At 42.0% G+C, this 23,288-nt stretch overlaps 1 protein-coding gene across 13 annotated transcripts in view; it reads left to right on the top strand.

The window, feature by feature from the left end:
* Positions 1 to 23,288, top strand: part of LTBP1 (latent transforming growth factor beta binding protein 1) — a 419,895-nt gene that overhangs the window by 161,891 nt on the left and 234,716 nt on the right. For 9 of the 13 annotated variants that reach the window (XM_027113416.1, XM_027113415.1, XM_027113421.1 and 6 more), the window contains one exon: positions 10,151 to 10,318. The exons of 1 other annotated variant lie outside the window; for it this stretch is intronic. In XM_027113416.1, coding sequence (XP_026969217.1) covers positions 10,151 to 10,318 — 168 coding nt within the window. Of the gene's footprint in view, positions 1 to 9,988; positions 10,319 to 23,288 lie in introns of those variants that run through there. 3 more of the 13 variants (XM_027113424.1, XM_027113423.1, XM_027113426.1) reach the window with 2 other exon arrangements.

Below are 23,288 nucleotides of genomic sequence, written 5' to 3'. Positions count from 1 at the left end.
TCAAAATAAAAGGCATTCAAATTTCTAATATTTTGTTTGTACTGGGTTTTCATTACCTGCATGAAACAGTTGGGATCTCTCAGAGGCACATCACTGTATCTACTCCTGGCCTGGCAGCTCCAGTAACTCAGAATGCCTGTCCAGGGCACAGTAGGTTTTGGTTTCCTTCTCTATCCTGTCTTTTGACTTTTTCTTTCAAGCAAATTTAGGTTTTGTAAAGTGTAACAGGTCATTTTCTTCCTTGTGTCTGCCTTTAATATAAGAGGGAAATTTCCAAGCCCCTTGTGGAAATAGTAGAACGTTGGTGGCATTCAACTCCGTTAATGTTTTTGTGACTTCCAGGTATTAGCTGTTGGAGTTAAAGTCACTTCTCTGCCCTTTGTTTTGTCTGTCTTCCCCTGTCTTCCCGGCCTGAGTTCATTTCCTCCCACTGTGTTCTTTCCCATGCCACTCCCCTCTCGCCACATACTCTTTCCCATTCCCAAAAAGGGAGAATCACCAGGTGGGACGTGTGTTTAAAAATAGCAAAGGAGGATGAGAATACAAACTGTTTTCTTTGGCTTGATTGAGGACAAGGGAATGTTGGAGGAGAGAAACATACATAAATAGAAGTATGTGCGAAGAGCCAAGAAAAAGTGGAATGTATGGTCATGCCTAGGTTGGTGAGAACCGTGGATGGGAGTGAAAGGATGAAAGGTGGAGAGAAAGGAGGAAAGGTTTCTGAGTGGGGGGGGGTGGGGGGGAGGAAACCGTGAGAAGGAAGCAGGCGTGTGAGTGAGGATCGTTGGACAGTTCTGCCCGGCTGATCCCCTGGCTGTATGCGTGGTTGCTCAAGTTGAGGCTAGATTGGATGTAGGTGGGCAAGAGTCTTCATTTCCTTTGAAGGAGTTTGATTTTGTTGGAAATATTTGTTTTAACAATTACATAGACTAAATGGAATCCTGTTTCTCCAAGTATATAGTAGAGATAATTGGGGACCCTCATGGGGAGTGGCCCCTACTCGATCAAGCTTGTGAGTAAGTCATGAAATTTGTTCCTTGGTACACACGCAGCCCAGGAGATATGGATCAATTTATTCAGACTTGCTTCTCCACATGCAGGCAAACATGTTATTTATGGAAATGGTGAGTGATAGACTGATAACAAGTGCCTCCATTGACTTCTTTTTGGAAAAACAACAAATGTGGGGTTAAATAAAACTTAATTCTGTTCTAAAATTAAGGGATAGAAAATTCGAATCATGTGAAGCGTGTCTAGCCCACTGCTTCTGTAAGGAGCCCACACAAACTGGCCAGATTGAATGAGTGTTAGAGATGGAAGACAGGTAAGTGTTTACTGACCTGCAACTTGTTCTTTTGATTCAGAGACAGTGGTGAAGTCCTTCTCTTAAGCCTCTTCCGCTGCCCTGGCCACAGTGTGGAAGCTAGAGAGTTACACTGTGGTGAACGCTGACATAGGTTGAGGGAAGTGGAGACTTTTCACATGAAAAAGTGCGTCTTTTCAATGGTATTTATCCCTCGGGAGATGAACTCTTAGAGTAACATCTTGAACCATGATGCCAAAAAACTCCTCTAAAAAATCCCTGGGCAAACTTATTTAACCCTCACCAAGTATGCTTGCCACAATTGTCAGGATTCTAGATCCAGGCCATGAATTACACTCTCAATTCAGAATTGAGAAAGTGGGTATATTGTGCTCCCTCACGTTATTCTTTATTACTTTTAAAGTTATTACTTTATGACTTTCAAAGTATATTGTGCTCCCTCCTGTTATTCTTTATTACTTTTAAACACAAAACACATTAAGTCTTGTGTTTCTTCAACTCTGCAATCACAGCATCTCAAATACCACTGTTCATTCTGGAGGGGCTGGTTCTCTGGTACTAAGAATTAGCAGAGGAGAGATTTTCACATGCTCTAGATGGGGGCTTTTAAAGTCATGTTGAAGAAAACACCACGGGACAGTGGCCTGGTGCAGTTGTAGGACACCAGAACTGAGGAGGGTACCCCATGAAGTATGCCTGGTCGGTTGAATCCCCTCAGGGTCTATGATGTTAAAGAAACATATTTTACAGAAAAGGTCAGAAAATGAAAATGTCAGAAAGTCATCCGTTTGTTTTGCTAGTTCTCTACTTTTATTACCAACTATATTTTCTTTCCCCAAATATACTGGGTCAGATCCTGCTGGGTGAGTAAACTACTTATTGGGTAAAAGTTAGCTTCTCTTGACTGTAAAATATATTATACCTTGAAACGTATTTGATTTTGTTCCAGGGATAAAAATAGGACCTTTTATTATATTTCTAGAGAAGAGAACTTAGGTTTGGCATTTAAAGAGAGAAAACTCCAGGGAGAAAAAGGAAAGATTAAAACAATCCCATAGTCTCAAGGTGTGCTTTTTAAAGTCCTACTGGGGGTAGTGGAGTCTGGCTGGCAGGGCAAGGTTGAAGTTGAGAAAACGTGCGATTCTAGGTGAAAATCCTAGTCCTTAAATCTCGAGTCAAGCTAAAGCAAAGATTAAATTAGTGAAATGGGAAATGAGACCCAACTCCTAAAACAAGTGGAAATTTGGGATGAAATCTGCCATCTTTATTGCTGGACTTCTGGGTAGTCCCTCTCCCAGTCTCCCTGAGCTGGGAACCAAAGTGTATTTCTCTTTTTGGGTGGATTTAATGGCTTAGTGGCAATTCACATCAGACTCGAAGAATCTGGGTAGTAGTGTTTTTAATTTCCTAGTTGTTCTTAGCCTAACAAAGGGAATGAATACTAAGTAAATCAGAAATGTATTAAAAAACTAAAATCCTCGGACATCATCATCAGTTTTATTTATAAAATTAGTGGAAGTTTTCCCTTATGTGTCAATTTGATTTTTGCATAATACATTGTGGAATTTTGGGAGCAAGTAATTGTCTGTTTTTCTTTTGAAAAAGTGCTTGAGAAATTTGTTTCCTGTTTATTCAGTTATTCTGTCATTGGCATGTTTAATTGAAAATTTTTACTTTGTGTCATTGGCCATTTTTTGGTAATGTTTTAATGATTTTAGGGAAAAATGTTTTGTAATGATTGCAGGGTTTCCTGAATAACAGCTTGTGCTTTCCCTTGATCTGAAGCTTTTGTGACTAAAAGATTTCTCTCTGACAAATATAGCATAAAATAAATGTTTCGAGGCTAAAAGTTTCATAGAAGTGTTCTTTATTTTCTTAAAAAAATTACTGACAGTTATCCCTTAGATAAATATTACTTCGTTAGTTCTCTGTCAGTGAAGTTTATTCATTCATTTGATATTTCTTGAGCACTTGCTATGAGACACATGTTGAGTATTTAGTAGTGACCAGACACATTCCCGCCCTCATGGAGCCTGTGTTTTTATGACAGTGATCCAATGCTAAATCCATAAAGCGTACTTATAAATAGGAAACGTAAAACAGGACACAGGGAATCAATGTGTGTGGGATGTTGCAGTTTTATGCCCGGTAGTCGGGAAAAACCTCCTTGAAGTCTTGAAGGTGAGGGAGGAAGCCATGTATATCTGGGGAAGAGTATTCTAGGCAGAGGGAACGGGAGGTTCCCTGAGATAGGAATGTGCCCAGTATGTGAGGAATAGCAAGGAGGCCAGCGTGAGTGCTTTGGGAACACGTGTAAGAGACAAGGTCAGGGAGCTCACAGCTCGTTGAGAGCCCAGTAGGCCCTTGTGAGGCCTTTGGCTTGTATTCTGAATGAGACGGGAAGCCACTGAAGGGAGGAGTGCCATGGTCTGACTGCCATACATTAAAGGATGCACCGAATGCCGTGTGGGAAAAAGCTGTAGGAGGACAAAGTTGGTAGCAGGAAGTCCAGCTGGGAGACTGTTGAAATAATCCAGACAGAAGATGATAGTGAATTGCACCAGTGTTTGCCATGAAGGTGGTGAAAAATTGTCCCCTCTGGAAATAGAGTTAACAGGGTTTGCATGTTGTATTGAGTCTCAGATGACCAAAAAAGGATCAAGAATAGACTTGCCATTTTCAGAGATGGGGGAAGACTTGAAAAGGAACAGGTTTGGATGTGGCTACAGAGAGGGATCAAAGCTTAATTTTGAATGTTTTCTTGGGACAGCCACTAGACCTTAGACACCTACCTAGCAAAGTCTCATAAGCAGCTGGACAGCTGGATTCTTGGACACACATCTGCAGTACTCATATGCACATATACAAGGTCGAGGGGGTCCAGGCTAGAGTTAAACATTTTCTATACAGAAATCTGTAGATGGTATCTAAATCCATGAGATAAGACAGGATAATAGCATCTGGGAAGTCAGTATGGAAAGGAAAAGGCTACAAAGACTGAGCTCTAGGGCTTCCCCTGGACAGGGTCATGAGGAGCAGTGGCCAGCAAGGCAGGAGAGAACAGGATAACCTAGAAGCCGAGTAAAGAAAGAGTAGCACGAAGCAGAGTGGTTCTTCTGTGTCAAATAGGCTGGAAGTTTGAGTCATACGGAGCCAGAGGATGTACTGTTGGTTTTGGCAACATGGGGGCCAGTGGTGACCTTCACAAGGGCAGCTTTGGTGAAGGGTTGACAGCAAAAGCTTGGCTGTGGCAGGTTCAAGAGAGAACGGGAGGGGAGGTGGTGGAGGCAGCCAGTAGGGCAGCTCTTTGGAGGGGTTTTTCTTTAAGGAGAGCTGGGAAATAGAGTGGCAGCTGCAAGAGAGTGGGATGGGGACGATGAGAGGAGAGGTGTTTTCGACAGATGGGGCGCAGTACAGCGGGTTTGCCTGCTGATGGAAATGAACGGGGAGGAAGTCTTTCGGCAAGAGAGGAAGAGGATGCATTGCTTTAGCGGAAGGGTTGGCTTTAGGTAGAACCACCTTCTTCATCGGGAGGGAGGCAGGACAACTATAGATCCAGGTAAGTTGGTAGGCCTGGCTTCGTAGCTTCTATTTTCTCCATGAAATAATAAGTGAAGTCATACTTGAGTGTTAACTAGTTAACCATCTGCTGCATTTCTGCCAAATGAATATTTTGGGGACTGTTGTTACATTTTTAAACATGGCTTATGTTTAGTACCTGCTTTTTGAGAACTAAGCAATTCTTCAAAAAACTCAGAATATATCCAGAAACGTATTCTTGTATTAAATGATTTAATATACTCGCCTTCTTTGCCTCACTATAGGCCTGTCTCTTTACATGTATAAAAATGGAAAGAAATCATACATGTATCTGTAAGAGATGAGTAAGTGATACCGTTTCCTTCAGTGAATATTAAGGGAACATGGAAAGGAGGAGGAAGCACAGATGTTTTACTTTCTATCACCTGCGTAGCAACTCTTTCTCTACCTCTTCATTTAGTTAGTTCTGTGTGGAAAAACCACAAGAGGTGGTACTGGAGAGTAACCCTAGATTCTTATCTGAGGAAGTGTCCACAGCAGAACTAGAGATCTCTGAGTTTCCTTCCCTCTTGGAGAGTTTTCCACGACTGGGGCAATCTGATGAAGTCATCGATTTGTACTGATTTCTATTTACACAGCACCTTCCTTGAGGAACAGAGTATTCTGTGGGCATTATTTTAAGAGTCCTGGAGGAGTTCAGCAAGGCTGGAGAGCTGGACGATCAAGTCTTGTTATTCTAAGCATTATTTAATAACGTTTATGATTTGTCCTTCAAAGAATTCTTGGCCTCCCGGCAGGCAATGGATTGCAAAATGGGAGAATGAGCTGTTAGCTCAGTTTTTCTCCCACGTGACCTGGGTATTGACTCGGCTCCGAAGTCCCACTCAGTCAACAGGGCCGGATGCTTCTCCTTCGCAGAGGATACTGCCGGTGCTGGTTGGCCTCCCCTTGTTGAAGTTGGATGAATGCTGAAGTGCTGTCGCAGCATTCTGGTTGGATGCAGAGGCGAGACTCTTTGTTCATGACCTCTGATGTGAGTCTTGAACTCGTTATATTTATTTCTTTAGCTGCCTTTGCTTTTGGTCACATCCTAGTTTAATGACTGAAAGATGGCAGCTAGACTGAAGTCCGTCTGTCAAGAACAGTGTTCACATTTTTGAATTTTGCTCTGTCGTTAATGATGGGGAAGCAGAAATGAAAGCTTTTTGTATTGGGGAGGGTATCAGCTCCACTTCCATCCCATTTGCCATTCAGTCTGAACGTCTGTGGTTTGTTTTAACCCACGTGCCAGCACCTCTTCTTGGAGGTATGAATGCACACAGGGTCTGGCAGAAGCTGCAGACGGGATGTTGACTTTTGAGTGTCTTGACTGACTGACTAGGAGGCCCAGTGGAGGTGCTGTGTGGCTCCAGGCAATCTGTTTCTAGCCAAGGACTCTAAAACCCAAAGTTTGAAAGTGCCTGGTTGACATTTCTGGGGCTGATTTACCTACAGGGTAACTCACATGTTTTTGTCAGAGGGACCAAGCAAGAAAACTGTGCCAACAGTTGCCCTGTTAACTCCTGACTCGTCTGACTCTGGCTTCTCAGGTTTGTAATTCTTAATCAGCCAATGCATGCAGCTAGGGATGATCTTCTTCTACTGATTTGACCCGTGGGCTTCACTCTCATCACTGGTGAAGCAAGGCTCTTGGACCAGAATGGCCTCCAGCATCCTGTGCGCCCCGATCTCTGTGGGGTTGTACAGTCATCCTTTGAGTCACTTTGTTCCACATTTATTGGGTTACCTACTTTACAGAAGGCACTAGGGGTCCTTAGGTATTAATTTATTCAAGGCATTTGAGGAAGATGCCTCTGAAACAGCAAATGGCCTGTGTAGGAAAGGCCACTGTCACTGAAGTCCCACTGAGCTCTTGAGAGATGAGTAGTATTGTCTTCAGCTTGTCACATTGAGGAATTTGAAACTCAGAGCACTGTATGTTAGTTTTGAGTGCTTTAAAACTTAAACTCTTTTACACAATACCCTAGATAATGTGGAAATGATTTGAAAGTAGTGGAAATGATTTGAAAGGAGCGAACACAGGAGAGAATATTATCTAATGCATTTAATGTTTACGGAGATCCTCTCAGAGCTATGGATGACAGTCTAGTGTCAAACAGTTAAGTTTTACAATGCTGATTTTGAGATTGTGGAAAACTTAACTAATAAGAATGGAGAAGTATTATAAATGCTTCCTGTAGACACAAGAGGATCATCTGAGAGTATAAGGGTCTCTTTTAGAATTAGATTACTTTATAGCAGAATGCTGATGAAACACGAGGGGGGAAATATGAAATAAAATGTATTTTCTGCTTCCAAGAAGATGTGAACATTATAAAAATCAGAATTAAGTCATATGAAACTGTCTCTGCCTCTTGAAAATACAGATGATTCCAGGCCAAAAAGAATTTTTTTTGGCAAAGAAACATACTAAGTTTTTTAAAAACAATAAGCCCAGAGAATCTCAAGTGCCTATAAAGTGACTACTATAGCTGGGAGGTAACATGGGCATAATGATTAAGGGCCTGCTTTCTTTGGATGTCTCAGTTCGCTGAAGTGAGCATAACTTAGGTGATGGTATGAGCATCTGCATGGCAGCTGCTGGTACTGAGAGTTAATGCCAGAGAAGACAAAATAGTTGGCACACCATTTCCAACTTCATTATTGTTCCAAGGGCCAGAAAAAAACATAGAAGTTTATATTCTTTTGAAGTGGGACGATGTTGGCTCTTTTTTGTCTTGGGCTTCGCACCCTTACACACACACAGTATTCTCAAGATATTTGTAAGCTTGGTCTGACAGCTTAGAGTAAGCTGACTTTTTTTTTCTTCTGTAAAAAAAAAAAAAAAAAAATCAAACTAGGTGAGTTTTGTCTGTTGTAGAATCAGCATTCCATTGTAGTTTTTAAAATTGATGAGGTATAGTCCTAGAGAAATTTTAAATGTCCTGAAAACATTTAAAGCACTGGTTTGAAAACTGTGTCTTTCAATAAAGTTTTATTGGGACATAGTCACACTCATTCATTGACATACTGTTGTTGACAATCTGCTTTCCTGCTACCGCAGCAGAGTGGAGTAGTTGCAACAGAGTCCTTTAGGCCTACAGCTCTAAAATATTTACCGTTTGGCTGTTTGTGGAAAAAGTTTCTGGATGCCGTCTTGCAAGGGGCTGGAAGACCTGGTTGGCCACTAGGATATCTTCACACACCAGACTATGTGTCTTGATCTCTTGCATTAGAACCACGGGTGAATGAGAAACAGTCTTGGAAAACCATTTGAAAAGAACTGAGGGTATTTCTGCTCCAGAAGAATCATTTTCTTTTAAGCGAGAGGGCCAACCCAAGTGGATCTCTTCAGGTCCCTTGTAACTTCAGCTTTCTTGGCTTCTGTGGTAATGTCTGTGAGGAGATGAAGGGCTGTCAGGTGGAAGAGGCATTAGATTGTGAGAATGTGGGGAGGTGAATTAGGATTAATGGGTGCAGCTGACTGTGAGGACATAACTTCAGCTTAAGAATAGCACTTGTTAGGGACTGCCCATAACTAGACTGTGCCATCTTAACAGGTAATGAGCTCCCTGTCACTAGAGATGTTCAAATAAAAGTTGTCAGAAAACCTTTGAAGTCCCATTCCAACCTTGAAATTCTAACGGCTCCTCTGGGTAAGGTTTTTGTTTCCAAGCTCAGATTTGACCACATTTTATTTTGTTGTGGGCCTTTAGAGGCTTCTTGGATGATTTTCTGAAAACGCAATGCTGGTCAAGCCAAAGCAATATAAAGGAGGAGAATCTCTTCTGTTGGGCAGGGGATGGTAGAAGATAGGCTGACCCAAAGGCAGGCTTTCCTTTGCCCACTGTAGCAACACAGTGACCACAGGAAGGGCACTGCTTCCAGTCAGCCTTAAAGCTTCAAAGATGAATCATGTCTCTTCCGCTGTCTTGAGCTGCTGCTACCATTTTTGCTTTCTGCCTAGGCTCCTGGGAAGCGGAAGGACCTGGCTGGGGGCATTTCACAAATGCAGATGTCAAAATAGGGTTTCTGTATTGTGCTTTGCCCCAGTTTATATAGGGGCCTGGCTGCAAGTGGCAATCCTGGATGAGGCCATCCCTTCTCTGTGCAACTCTGTTGTTACTGCACAAAAGCAGCCGTAGACAGTGTGTAAATGCACGAGTGGCTGTGTTCCAATAAAACTTTATTTACAAAAGCAGGCAGTGGGCCAGATTTGATCCCAGGGCCATTGCTTGCTGACCCCTCATAAACATTGAAAGTTAAAACTGGCTGGAAAACATCATTTCTCATTCTCTCATGTTCTGGAGAAAAGGTGAAATGACAGGTCCAGAGTCATAGCATGGCTGAGCCAGGATTACCACCCAGAATCTGACTTGAAGATGAGTATCCACTATGTGATATTGTGCTGCCTCTGCTGTGTAACAGGTGATAGCATCTGGTTTTTAAAAGAGGGCTGTATGAATGAAAGGAATACCTCCTTTAGGTGGCTTGTGAGGAGCCGCAGTGAGAGCTCCAGGGTGGCATTTTAACCGAGGCAATCCTTTAGCCCAGGGCCTTGGCCTCCTTTTCTTAGATGGACCCTGTTCACAGTAAAACAAAATATAGGCTGCATAAATTTATATGGAGAAGGAGTGCCCGGAGTTGTGAAAAAGCACTGGGCTCCTGCAGCTGCGTCACAGAATTTGATCACTTCAGCTGGGAGTGCCAGGAGATTTGAGACAGATGTTTTCAGACATGCTGCATGCCTAAAACATTTCCAGGGGTCGGGCTGCAAATAGTGACTTAATAAGTGGAGGAACAGGGAAAGTATGCAAGTCGAGGACACAAGAGTTTATTCACCACTAGGTGCACGGCCAACCTCTGTGCATTACATCTGCCTGTCAGGGCTGGCTCTTTCATCTGTCGTGCCCTCCGTACTGCTCTTTGTCTGCCCGTGAATAAAGTGCAGCATTGTGGTTAGTAATCCCACTCCAGTGACTCGACTTCAAATGTGGTTTTGGAGTGCATCCCAGAGTTCTGTTTGCTAAGCTTCCTACTCCTGTTTCAGAGACACCACTGGATACAGAGCAGCGAGCACTAAAGGCTTCCCTCTTTCCTTAACCTGTCGGGTTGTGGGCTCTCTCTTTCCCCCTCTCCCTCCTTTCCTTTCTCTTTTTCCTTTTTTTTTTTTAACCTTCCAAGGCAAGTTCATGGATACTAAGCTGATGTGTTTGTTGTTCTTTTTCTCCCTGCCTCCACTCCTAGTGAGTAACCACACTGGCCGCATCAAGGTGGTCTTTACTCCGAGCATCTGTAAAGTGACCTGCACCAAGGGCAGCTGTCAGAACAGCTGTGAGAAGGGGAACACCACCACTCTTATTAGTGAGAACGGTCACGCTGCCGACACCCTGACAGCCACGAACTTCCGAGTGGGTGAGTTCTAACTGTCCTTGCCGACTAGAGTTTGAGATCGTAGCATTTAGACACCCCCTCCATTCACACTGCTCTCTGCTTGAATGGGTTTCTGTCTATGAGTACGCATATGCTGCTTTCACGAGATCCTTTAAATTACTTTCGGAATAATTTTTAACTTGGTATTTGGTTTCTGAGAGAGATGGCAAGGAGAGTATTGCCCCTAATTGTTTATCATGTATACAGCCTTGTGGTGATGGGGAGGTATCAGTAGGACAGAAGGGAAGAGGCTTTAAATTAAAACCCTAATGTACAGCTTGCATTGATCAATTTCAAATTTTATCTGCTCAGTGATAAGTAGAATTTATGTTAGATTTGATTCATGTTATAAAATTTGGATGGTAGTGATTAAATTTAAACTTTTATGTCATAAATAGCCAGGTTCTTAAAAGTTTCTAAAAATTGTCAAAAATCTGTATTTCAGTTGTAGAAAGGGATACAGACTTGCATCTTTTGCCACGTTTCTGCTGTGTATCAAAAGGCTAAATTATAAGTTGATATATGACATGGATTTGGGAGAAGATATGCTAGTGGATTACTGTCAGCACTTAAAGCCTTTTAATCTTTCATAATTTAAATATGAACTATGGTAGTTACTGCAAAAAGGCTTTTTACTTTTAAATTCTTGTTTCTTTTTTACTACTTTGTAAATGGAGAAAGTATCGCGGACCACTGAATGCTGTCACATTGCCATGTTGTCATGCAATATGGTATTTTTGTCACAGAAAAATGTCTTTTATTATTTTTTGACCAATTATGGTTTGCCATGTGTACTCAAATAATCACAGACACCCACGATACTTTATGAGTTACTCACAAGAATAACCCAAATGTCAGACAGATAATAACACTGGCTAGATCTGGTCTTTTTATGGAATATTGCTGTTTAGTCTTGAGAGCATGTGTCTAGGAGGTGGTGGGGGGGGGTGGTGTCTGTTTCAAACTGATTTCCATCAAGACAAAATACAAGGAGGCAGTTTGAAGTCCTTATTAGCTCTTTGATTATCCTACTGTTTTACTGTGACTCCGGTTTCTGTTGAGGTCAAAGCACTGCTCTCGATAGTCTATACTTGGAAAAAACATGTGCCCATAGATACTATTTAAAGGGGTATTGTTAATTTCCTGGCTATGATAGGGGTACTTCAGATATATTTTTTAAAAGAATTTAACTGTTAGGTGCCAAAGGGCACATTATGCTTTAGCAGGACAGATAGCTGAGTCTAATGGGAAGTGTGTTAAACTGATGATCAGGAAACTAGATTCTGGTCCTGGTCCTGCCAGTAACTAGCTAATCCACAGGGTGCGACCGTTAATATTTCTGGACCTTAGTGTTTCTCATCCATAAAATAAGTGGCTTATATTTAGTGATGTCTAAAATTCAGTCCATCTCTAAAATCCTAGGACTTTTTATCAGTAATAAGCCAAATTGTTTTTCAGCTGTTTTACAGGGCTATAGACAAGGAAGAGAAAAAGCAATTCCCAATTAGGTTATTATGGGCTAAATGGCTTATTCCCATTTTTACTTTCCTTGTTTGCCTTCCTTACTCTCCTTGCTTTTCTACCTCCATCATCATCGATAATGTCTGCTCCTCTTCCTTTTGGCATTTTTCATAAACCTTTTCAGTAGGAATGACGGAGTAATTGGGTGGGTGGTAATTTTTTGGCTTACAGTGTATTCACTTCGAAACTAAATATTTGAAGGCTTTGAGAAGCAGAGGAAGTCTTCTTGTTAAAACATGCTGCACACTTTCCTCTCTGGCATGAGAGCAGATGTTTAGGAACAGGATACACACAGCCTATTCAAAATACAAAATGGGACACAACTATTTACCAAAAAATCTCAAAACTGGCACTAAAACTCCGCCACAAAAGGATTGGCAAAGTAGTTGAATTTAAAAAAATAATAGTAAAAGGGAGAGGGCATAGTAATGAATAGTTTCACATTGGAAATCATGGGAATTGTTTCATTTATATCCTGAGCTATTTCTCTTCTGTACTTCAAATATAGGGTAATCTGACAGACAAGTTTTAAAAATTATTTTACTGAAGATGGTAATTTTGTAGAATTTAGAGATTATGATTCTCCAGAAATACAGAGAATTTCAAAATTCATTTTTAGGCATGTAAGATATCTTCTGGGGATTTACTGGTTTAATATAATGTTGTTACTTACAGGAAGTGGTTTTCTAATTGATTTTTTCTCACTATATTTACAATATGTTAAATCTTTTGACAAATAAGATGTGTTACATGGAAAATAGTAGTTTGAGGACAATTCAAAATGTATTGTAACTTGTCAGCTACTCTTTCGCCTCTGATATTTAAGGCTACTAAAAGGTGGGGACTGGTAGACTTTAAGGGGCCAGATAGTAAATATTTTAGACTTTGCAGCCCATACAGTGTGCGTCACAAGCACTCAACCCCGTGTGGTATCGTGACAACAGCCAGAGGTGGTAGGTACGGGAAGGGTGTGGCTGCATTACAAAAACAGTCAGTGGCCTGAACTTGACGCTAGTGCCAACATTTGCTGACCCCTGCCCCAAGGAGTCAAAATAATACAGGGAAAACCATATAGATTTCATAGTTAAGGCAGCTTAATTAAATAATCCATTTTGATGATCAGAAGAGCAGAAATAATTTTTAACATTTCCATGGTGATGTCCAGTTATTTTGAAAGAGGTAGAATGGATATTATTGTCACCATTTTTTTGGACAAGGAAACAGAGGTCCACTGACTTAAGTGAGTCTCCCTTCATTACACAGCAATTCAGTTAGCTGGGACTAGAGCCCAGGTCTCCTTGTGTCCTCTTTAACTCTCTGGGGTCTGACTGTGATGTGTAGGAGGGACAAGTAAGGGAAGAACCTGAGGGAGTTGGGTTTTCTGGGAAGACCAGATGGTATAAAAGAGAATTAGCAACCGGGAGTCAAATAGCCCTGGGTTCGAATGCTGGCTTCTTCATATCCATTGGTCGTGCTTACCTGGCTCACTGTCCTTTCCAGGTTCAGGTCACTCATCCACACAATGCAGGTGATAATAGGTAGGTGGTGAGTTTAGTAGGCACAGGGGTGACATAGGTTCCTTCCTCCCTTTTTTGTGCTGCTCCTGTTTTTTCTTTCTGGTCTATGGTGACTATGAGTCTGGGCTGGTCAGATGTGAGAAGCAGGTGCATTTCTTGTGACAAGTAAGCATGTACTCTCTTTTCCTGGGAATTCAGTGGGAGAAATAACCTTAACTTCTACTTAATGTGACTCTAAAAGTGAGGCCTGAATGAAGATGATGTCCAAGGGAAGTACTCTGAGATTCTAAGAGAAACTCATTCTTGTGAATGTGATACTGACATGATATAACAGAATATTTACAGTAAGGGGAATTTTCTGTAAATACCACTTTTGTTGTGGCATTCTGACCTTTGCCTCCTTGCACTTCCCTCCCTTTGCCTTTTTACAAAATGGAAACATATCCCCGGTTTTAATGGCTTCTTTGCATTTCATGGGGGTATAATGAAGATGACCTCCTGGGACTTTTAAGTTGTTGCTTATGGAGTTATAAGTTTCTCTAATAAGAAAAACATAGGAATTCTCTGTTGCCACAAGTAGAATATTTCAAATAAAATAATACTGTTGCTTGGCGTATTTTACTTGTAGAGAGAGAGATTGAAAGGCAATCACAATTGCAAAGCTAACACATTTGGTTTATGTGATGCTGCTTTCTCTGAGGAGTTATGAGGGACTCATGTTCCATTAGCACCAATTGAATACAGATAAAAAGTATTTGAGAATTTGAAAACTATGATCCCATGGTATTTCATTTGGTGCTTGCGTCCCCTGAGAGAGGTAAAGGGTAGTATCCGTATTTTATAGATGTGAGTACCAAGGCTTTAGTGGTTTGATCAAAGGTGACTTTAAGTCAGGTTTTCTTATTCCAGAGTCTAAAAACCTCTTCTCTTCCTGTGTTGCCTGCTATGACCATGTGTTAAGTGATTATGTAGACAACATGGTGCTAGATTTTCCAGGACAAGAAAATCGTAAAGCTGCCCTCGAAGAGCTTATGCTTTGAGGAGGAGATGAGGAGTGTATGTAAATAACCCTCATTTAAGGTAGAAAGTTCATAGCAGGACCTCAGAAGAGGAGATTCCACTTCTAGCTGAGGAAGAATACTTTGAGAGAGAAGGGATGGCATGTGACTTTTCTGTTCAGTTCTTTGTGCTCTCCCCAGCTGCTAAACATGTTGGCTCATAGTAGTAGGTTGTCTGACAGCAGACTGATGGGGGCAATGCAGCTTGACACAATGATACGTTCCAGAATAAAGATGGATGGGAAGGGAGAGGTAAAGTTGATAAGGGAAGGAAGAATTTACCCATTTGAATGAGGCATGGAGACATGCAGGCACAGATGGTTTGTGGAAATTGAGAGGAGTTGCATTTACTGGTGAAAGCGTGAAGGGCAGTGATCCTGGATGGCAAGTCTGGGAAGGTAGGCTGGGGCACGGCTGTGGAGCACCTTGAATTTCAAGCTTAGGAATTTGGCTTTTACTCTTTCAGAACTTACTAAAGAAGTTCTCTGAAAAGGGGACATTGATATTTATCATTCTGAAAAAGAGAGAGGGAAGGTTTCTCAGTTTTTTAGGCAGGAAACTAGTGATCTAATAGTCTAAGTAAGCTCTGAACAGCCCATAGTAATGATGACAACCTCTAGCTGCTTTCATCTACTGTGAGGTTCCTTTGCTGCCCTACACTGGGACTCTCCCAATGTATGTCAGAAAGCCAACTCAATACTATAGTGTTTTGGGGTGGAATGGAAGCGTCCTTGATGCTACACTCATTAGGTAGGTTCTCCTCATAAGGATGGAAAAAAATTCAGTCTCAATGAGGCATTAAATAAACCAACATCACTGCTCAGTCGGGAGAAGCATTGAGACTTTTTGGGGAGCGGCTTAGTTCAGACACTGAGTCCTTCACCTTCTTATCATTGTTTGGATCCCTTGGTGTTTATCCAGCACAGAAACCAGTGAAAGGCAACATGTCACTCTTTGAACTGGTGCATATATTTTCCCCTTAACACATTGTACAGGTTTTATGTTTTTTAAAGATTAGCCAATACAATACTAAGAAGATGGTTGCCTTTCATTTGGGCAAGTTAGAGTGCTTACGAACTTGTGCAACTACTCTACTCCAAAATATATTTAGCCTTGTAAAATTATCTTCTAATACTGAGTAAATGTCATAATGTAGAGCACTGCCTTTATTTAAGTTGTGAAGCACCCTTAAAAGGCTGGTATTGGGAACGTTATTCATCTAACATATACTTACTGAGCACCTACTATGTGCCAGGGATTGGTTTAAGCTTTAGGAATATATAGCAATGAATAAAATAGGCAAAGTCCTTGCTCTCCTGCTATATTAAAAACACGTGGCTATATATCAATAATATATGAACCTTTAGGACATTATGTTGAGTAAATGAGCCAGTCACGAGAAGACAAATACTGTGATTCCACTTATGAAATATCTAGAATAGTCAGATTCTTAGAGAAAGAGAATGGTAGTTGCTGGTGTTGGTGGAAAGGGGGAAATAAGGAATTATTTCGTGAGTACCGAATTTCAGTTTTGAAGGTAACATTCGAGAGAGTATATGAATATATAATACTTAACACTACTGAACTGTACACCTAGAAATGGTTAAGATGGTAAATTTTACATCACATGTATTCGACCAAAATTTTTAAAAACTACAAAAGGGTGTACATTACTGTCAGATGTATACTATCAAAAATATACCGTCAGAAACATTATATATGATATAATGTCAGGTAGTGATAGATGTCATGAAGAAATAAAAAGTTGAGAGAGGGGAGATCATGGGGAGTGTTGGTGGGAGGTATGGATCACTATTTCAGGCATGTTAGGAAGGGCTCTCTGGTTAGATGCTACGTAAGCAGAGACTTAAATGAAGTGTGAGTGATGAGCTCGTGGAGGGAACATCACACACTTAATAATCTAACTCTGTGACTGTGTTTGTTATTTTATTTCAACTGTAGAGCCTCTCCAAAGGCTGGTGTGAGAAGCATTCATTCATACTCTTCCAAATGTCATTTTGGGTTAGGTTTTAGTGATGTGTATGGTATCAGGGAATCATATTTAATAATATCTTTAGATAAAGAGCCTCATGTCCAGAGGATAGAGCCAAGCAAGTCTTGTCCCCTGGGTGGAAAAATGGTCCTGGAATTATTGCACAAGGAATCTTGGTTATTTATAATAAAAAAAAGATAAGGTCTTAGATGTAGAAACAAATTACCAAAAAAGCTGTGTCACTTCTTTCTTCAACATTATTTTGTATAAGACGGATGACATGATTTGGGGCTGGAGCTTTTAAGTAAGGGAAATAAAATCCGTTCTGTTTATGAGGGTACGCGCGCGCGCGCGTGTGTGTGTGTGTGTGTGTGTGTTAGGGGGAGGGTAGTGAGTGGAAGGGAGCTTCATGGAAAGGTAGTTCCAGGGGTTGGTCGGACCAAGGAAGAGCAGTAGGTTGACCCTAAAAGCCAAAATTGGGAGAAATCTTCTGATGCCCCTCACTTTCCCGGCTTCAGAAATCTTCATCTGATTGAAGATGAAGCTTCCTGAAGCCGGGAAAGTGAGGGGCATCAGAGTGGGTAGTATAGAAAGTATGTCTGTAGTCAGAACAGTTTAAAAAAAAAAAAACCTTAGGTAAAAGAGGGTTCAGCAGTCTGCTGGCTCTGTGAGAAAGTCATGTGTGATTGATTGCTGCTTTTAAGCTATGTCTGGCCTGTATCATGGGGGTGGATGGGACTTCTTAAAGGAGTCTTGCTAGGCTAGCCTAGGATAAATGACCTTTCAAAATTCCTTGGAGTCTGCAACACAATGTCACAAAGCATGTGTTCTTTCCTAGTCTGTCAGCTTGAGCATGTGGAATGATCTTTGGAAAACTCCAGACTGCTTAGCATAGCACACGGGGCCCCTCCAGGATCAGCTGCCGCCTGGCTCCCTGGCTGTGCCCCTTTCTCTCTGCTTCTGCCAAACTGAGCCTCTAGGGGTGCCAAGGTCCCCCAGTGCTCCAAACCTTCTGTGCCTCTCTTCACACTGATGCCTCTGCCTGGGGGGTGTGCTCCCCCACCCAGTGTGCCTGGGCATCACCCACTGCTTCTGCCAGAGTCAGCCAAGCACCCCTCAGGATGCAGGGCCTCACTTCCCTTACTTGTTGCCATGCCTGTTTCTTCCACTGAGCTCCAGACTGGGGACAGGGCCCTGTCCGCTTCACGTTGTTATCCCCAGCGCTGGTGTAGTGCCTCACTTGGGAGATGCTTAACTCGTTCTGGTTGACAGAGTACGTTGTCTCTGCAGGTGCCCATGTGAGGGTGGCATGTACACACCTACCTAGCACAGCTTCTTCGTGACTTCTTGGGCAACTGAAATCGCGGGAGCAGAATAATCATCTGAGAAGTCTCTACAGGGCTTGGGGTCACAGGAAAGAACGCATTCCAGTATCTGCAAGATGCATGAAAAAGGGCACCTTTGTAACACTGTGCTTGGAGTTTGGATTTTACATTTTTAACACTGACTGCAGTGTTCTTTCTACTCAGGGCAAAGTGCAGTTAGATTTCCATACCTTTAGTACAGTTTCCCACTGCACGGCATTCCTGCTCCCCATGCTGCGTCTCTCTAAATACTGACAGTCTTTTAAGGAACAACCTCAAGTTCCATTTCAAACACTTCTGTCTGTGCTATTTTTTTTTTTTTTTTTTTTCCTATTTTGCCTCTAGTCATTACCATGCCAACTGACACTCGGTGGTCTAGCTCAGGTGTATTACTGACTGGTCCCAAGACCCTGGGCTGGTGATTGAACCTCTTTGATTCCATGCTGGTAAAATGAATCCGATGATGCCTTGACCTTCCTGTAGAACTGTTCTGGGGCTCACGAGAAGCAGCAGGCTGGTGGTGTATGTGGGTCCCTTGGATCGCCTTGAAGATCTTTCTCTACTTCTGAAAATAACCAATCCTGCTTTTAATTAGCAAACCCTACCTCCTGTGAACTGGGGGACAGTACTTCCCTTTCTTGGATACGGTGTGCGACCTGTGGCACACAGAGACGGTGGTTCCTTTGTTTCCTGATCCCTATAGCACAGTAGCATCAAGGACACAGGAGGATGTTTCTAGTACTCCTCCATGTTGGCGCTCTACTAGTACCAGCTCCACTGGTGCACAGGAGGCTCTTTACTGACATGTAGGCTTGCTCTGGGTGGGTTAGACTACCCACAAAGTATTGTCAGTTACCATCATCACGTGGCAGAGACAACCTACTAGCACTGTGCCCACCTCTGCCTCGGATCATGTACCACCCCCTTGAGGGGTTCATTTGCTTACCCAGGAAGCTCTTGCATGTTGCCAAGCCTGCTGGCAAGGATGAGAGCATTTAAACAATGTAGCAAGCTTTGGAAACAAAAGCTATGGTCAGGAGGAAAAGTAATCATCTTGAAGAGATGGGGCATCCCCAGAGATGGAGGATTACAACATTGGATCCTGCTTTGAGCTGTTCACTTGGCCGTCGTTTGTGTCATTTACCTCTGGACTCCTAGGCTGGGGTCAAATTAAAGATGCCGCTGGACTTAAAATAGATACTGAAGTCATATTTATGTGATATAGTACATACCTGCAGCATTTATTGGCTTACGAGTTGGGCTCAGTTTTGTATCTGTTGCCTAAAAGTCGAACATTTGTACCAGCTTGTCATATTCAGGTATATATAATTTTTCCAAGTGGAGGAGGAATAATGAATTTGTATATTGTTGGAAAACCCTCTTGGAACTAACATCACAGATGATGTGAAAATGTTTTTGAGGGCAGCCACACAGTCCTCTTCAGCCTATGCAGTCCAGGAAAATAAAATAACTACCAAATGGGGAAGGATGAAGTTAGTGAGGAAGTTTGTTTGTGATTTATTTCCCAAAGTTATATCGCAAAGAAAGTGAGATGAGCCAGATGCCTTTCTATTGCCAATTTAATGTAATGCTCTCACTGATGCACTTATTAAAACTCAATTTTCTGTTGAGTTGAAGGGTATGGGTTTAAGGAATGGCTTACTGCTTGACTCCATTATCTTGAATTTAGACTCATGCAATAATTACTGAAAAACTGGCATGACTGCAATGTTGGCTTTTTGTAAGATTTGGTGGAAAAAAAGAAAGAACTTTATGCAGTAATGAGAGATTTCTTCACTCTGAGACCAAACTTCAGATGCCCATCAGATTCAATAAAAATTTGTTCTGGATTATGGGGACTTTCTAAGCTTTCCTAGTACAAAAACTCAGCCTGATTTTCATCAAATTTTCCCCAGAAGAGGTAAAAGGGAAACTCGACATTAAAATCCTTTGCAGTGAGGAAAGCAGACGACTGCCCTTTTCCTGGCAAATTAGGAAAGCACACTAGAACATACTTAAGTCTATTTAGCAAGATTAAAATATGTCACTTTTTGCCACTGCATTGTCCCTTTCTAAAGGAAGGGTGATTTTTGAGTCCGTTGGATCTTCTTGTGGTATTAATAACATCTTAAGCCAGCTGTTTTATTGGGTGTACACACAGGGTAATTAGAAACATCTGAGAGTCCTATAATGTGCCTGGAAAACCATCATGCTGTATGGAAAAGAAAAAACTAATGTTCATGCCAAAGTTGTGTACTTGATAAATAGATGCATTAGTATTAAACAAAATTTATTCTACCATTTTTGAAAAAGAAGCTAGGCTCTTCAGGCTGAAAATATTCTTTCATTGAAATACACTCATTGCAGAAATCATAACCTTATTTGGTAAAAGACTCCTGACTGTGCTGTTCATACAGTAATTATCATTTCCCTTCTGTCAAACTCCATCATATTATAGACCATTTTCTGCCAGAAGAAGTATTTCTTCTTTTTACCTGGCAGTTACTTGAAAACCTTAGAATTCTGAGGGATCTCATTTAAGGAAATTAACTCTTAGAAACATACTGCACCAGGGACTAATAGTGCCCAATTTGCCTAATGGTCTATCCTAGAAATTGGGTTAGGATTCAAGAGTTCTGGGCTCTATTTTAGCTGGTTATTTGAAATCTGATCTCCAATGGTGGCTGAGTTTGAATATTTGGGTATGCGGCAATCACAGCGGCTAAGTCAGGGTCTGATTTAAATCAGGTCCTGTTCTCTCCTCCCTCAAGACAAAATCTAAGACAAGAAAACCTAACATTTGGTGGTGGCTGGTGAATGGTTCCTTTCATCTTCATTCACAAATAACAAGCCTTTATGAGAAGTCAGTGCTGAGTCAAACTGACATATCCCAGGCAGCTGTGGACAGGGCTCAAGTTGGAGGCCTCCGGTGTCTTTACAGCCTGTCTTGCTCTGCATGTCCCCACTGGGTGTGCCATTTTTGTCCTTTTTGATCATTTCGAATGGGAGTTTTCATCGCTCACAGAAGCAGAATTGTAGCCAGTTGTCCATTTTGTTAGAGATTGGTGGTGACTTAATGAAGCCTCTGGACGGAGGAGTGGATTCACCTGTGTAAAAATGTTTATGGTGGGGAGGTGGGACAATCATTAGGAGCATTAAGCATATTTTTTAAAATTTCTATTTATTTAAGATGTTGGGGGTAGGCGTTTATTAATTAATTAATTTATTTATGGCTGTGTTGGGTCTTCGTTTCTGTGCGAGGGCTTTCTCTAGTTGTGGCAAGCGGGGTCCACTCTTCATCACGGTGTGTGGGCCTCTCACTATCGCGGCCTCTCTTGTTGCGGAGCACAGGCTCCAGACGCGCAGGCTCAGTAGTTGTGGCTCACGGGCCTAGTTGCTCCGCGGCGTGTGGGATCTTCCCAGACCAGAGCTTGAACCCGTGTGCCCTGCATCGGCAGGTGGACTCTCAACCACTGCGCCACCAGGGAAGCCCAGCATTAAGCATTTTGAAAGTATTTTAGGCTAGTCTTTAAGAGAAGATGCATTTGAATGATATCAAGTTGACTAAGCCTGTCATAAGCCGTTGTCCTTTCTGATAACGTAAGATCTCTATTCTGAACTTTCCTATCCACAGTGCCTGGATTTTGACTTATGATCATGGTGCTTGAGAGCACTTTCAACACTGTAGAGAAGTTGAATTAATGGACAATGGTCAACATGAATTTATTAGTTGGGACAGTAGAGCTGAAACTCCCCTTTCTTTGTGCCACCAAAAGCCCTCCGTATTTCCTTCAGTGTGGCCTCTTCCTCTTTCCAGTGTCGTCTACTGACACATGGGTTCTGTGTCTTTGTCTCTGAGATCCTCTTATTTTAGGTACATCCAGCAGGCATAGCCTTAGCTGGGGGCTCCCTCAGTTTCCTTTCTTCCTCTGAAATATCTGGTTCGCACCCATAATGCAGATAGGAAGGGGAAAGTTGAGTTTGTCTAATGGTTCTCCACCAGGAGAAGTTTGGCTTCCCAGGAGAGACATTTGACAGGGTTACGAGACGTTTTTGGTTGTCCAAACTGGGAGGGGGACGTATCCTGGCATGTAATGGGTAGAGACCAGAAATGCCACTAAGTAGCCTACAGTGCATAGGACAGTCCCCACAACAAAGAATTTTTGGCCCCAAACGTCAACAGTGCCAAAGTTAAGAAGCTCTGCTGTAAGCATCGCCTTTTTCCCCATTGGACAACATCTTGGACCCACACCCTGGTAGTTTTGTCCGGGTCCCTGGACAACCCTCCCTCTTAAATCTCCAGGTAGTTCTCTAGGTAAAACCTCCAGCATTTTGACACAAATGTATTCTGTTTGTGATGATTCTGGGCCTCAAACTGACAGCTCTTTCAGCCCTCCTCATACGTGTGTTCCCTAAGAAACTGGACCCTGCCTTCTGTAGGCTTGATTTGCATTTGATTGTTTATATGAGATCTCGTTGGATTTTAGAGGGTGCAAGGATCGAGATGGTTTGGGATATCTCAGGATGACTCAACAAGTAGGATTGATTGGCCTTTATTATGAGGATTCTTTAGAAACTGAAGAAATAACAAATGGGAAAACACTTAGCACAGGAGGCATTTTTTTAAAAAAGCACATCTCAGAAGTGATTGTATAATAGAAACCACTTTTCAACACTAACCATTGCTACTGTGGATACCCGTTTGCAAAGTGTCTGTGCTATGGCTGTTGGGAAAGGAAAGAAAGCCAAGTGTGTTTATTTGAACGATAGCATCATCACATGTTCAAATAAACACAGCACCTTGGGAGGGTACGGGTTTGTTATTTCTAACCCAAACGTCTTTACACATGCCTTTTGAAGGGTCGTGTTGCCAAGTTTGAAAGAAAAAACTATCCAAGCATTAAAAGTCTGACATATTATTTAACTTGTTGAAAAAAGAAAAACTTCCATGGCCAAAACACTCTAGGTTAGCTGGACAATGGAGTATATATCACTTTTTTCAAGAGCTCACTTTTGGACAGATCAGAAACACTAGGGAGCGAGCAAAGACATTGCCTTCACCTGCCTATAACCTCTTATAGCAGTTTTCTGTTATTTATTTATTTATTTATTTTTTTTTTTGCGGTACACGGGCCTCTCACTGCTGTGGCCTCTCCCGCTGCGGAGCACAGGCTCTGGACGCGCAGGCTCAGCGGCCATGGCTCACGGGCCCAGCCGCTCCGCAGCCTGTGGGATCCTCCCGGACTGGGGCACGAACCCGTGTCCCCTGCCTCGGCAGGCGGACTCCCAACCACTGCACCACCAGGGAAGCCCTTCTGTTATGTTTTGGTCATCTTGCCCGGGAAACTTGGAATTTTCACAGTTGATTCTTTGGTGCTTTTTCACTTGAATGAAATGCCTGTTCTTAATTCCGTCAATATAGTGGTGATATATTTTATTGCTTATCTTCATAAGACCCCAAACATATAATTCACGTGGCTGACTTTTTCTGTTGTATCT

This window comes from Aethalodelphis obliquidens, unplaced genomic scaffold (genome assembly GCF_003676395.1).
Source record: "Aethalodelphis obliquidens isolate GAN/ISIS:26980383/991018 unplaced genomic scaffold, ASM367639v1 scaffold12, whole genome shotgun sequence".
Taxonomy (NCBI): Eukaryota; Metazoa; Chordata; class Mammalia; order Artiodactyla; family Delphinidae; genus Aethalodelphis; species Aethalodelphis obliquidens.
This window is presented reverse-complemented; position numbering and strand designations above follow the sequence as displayed.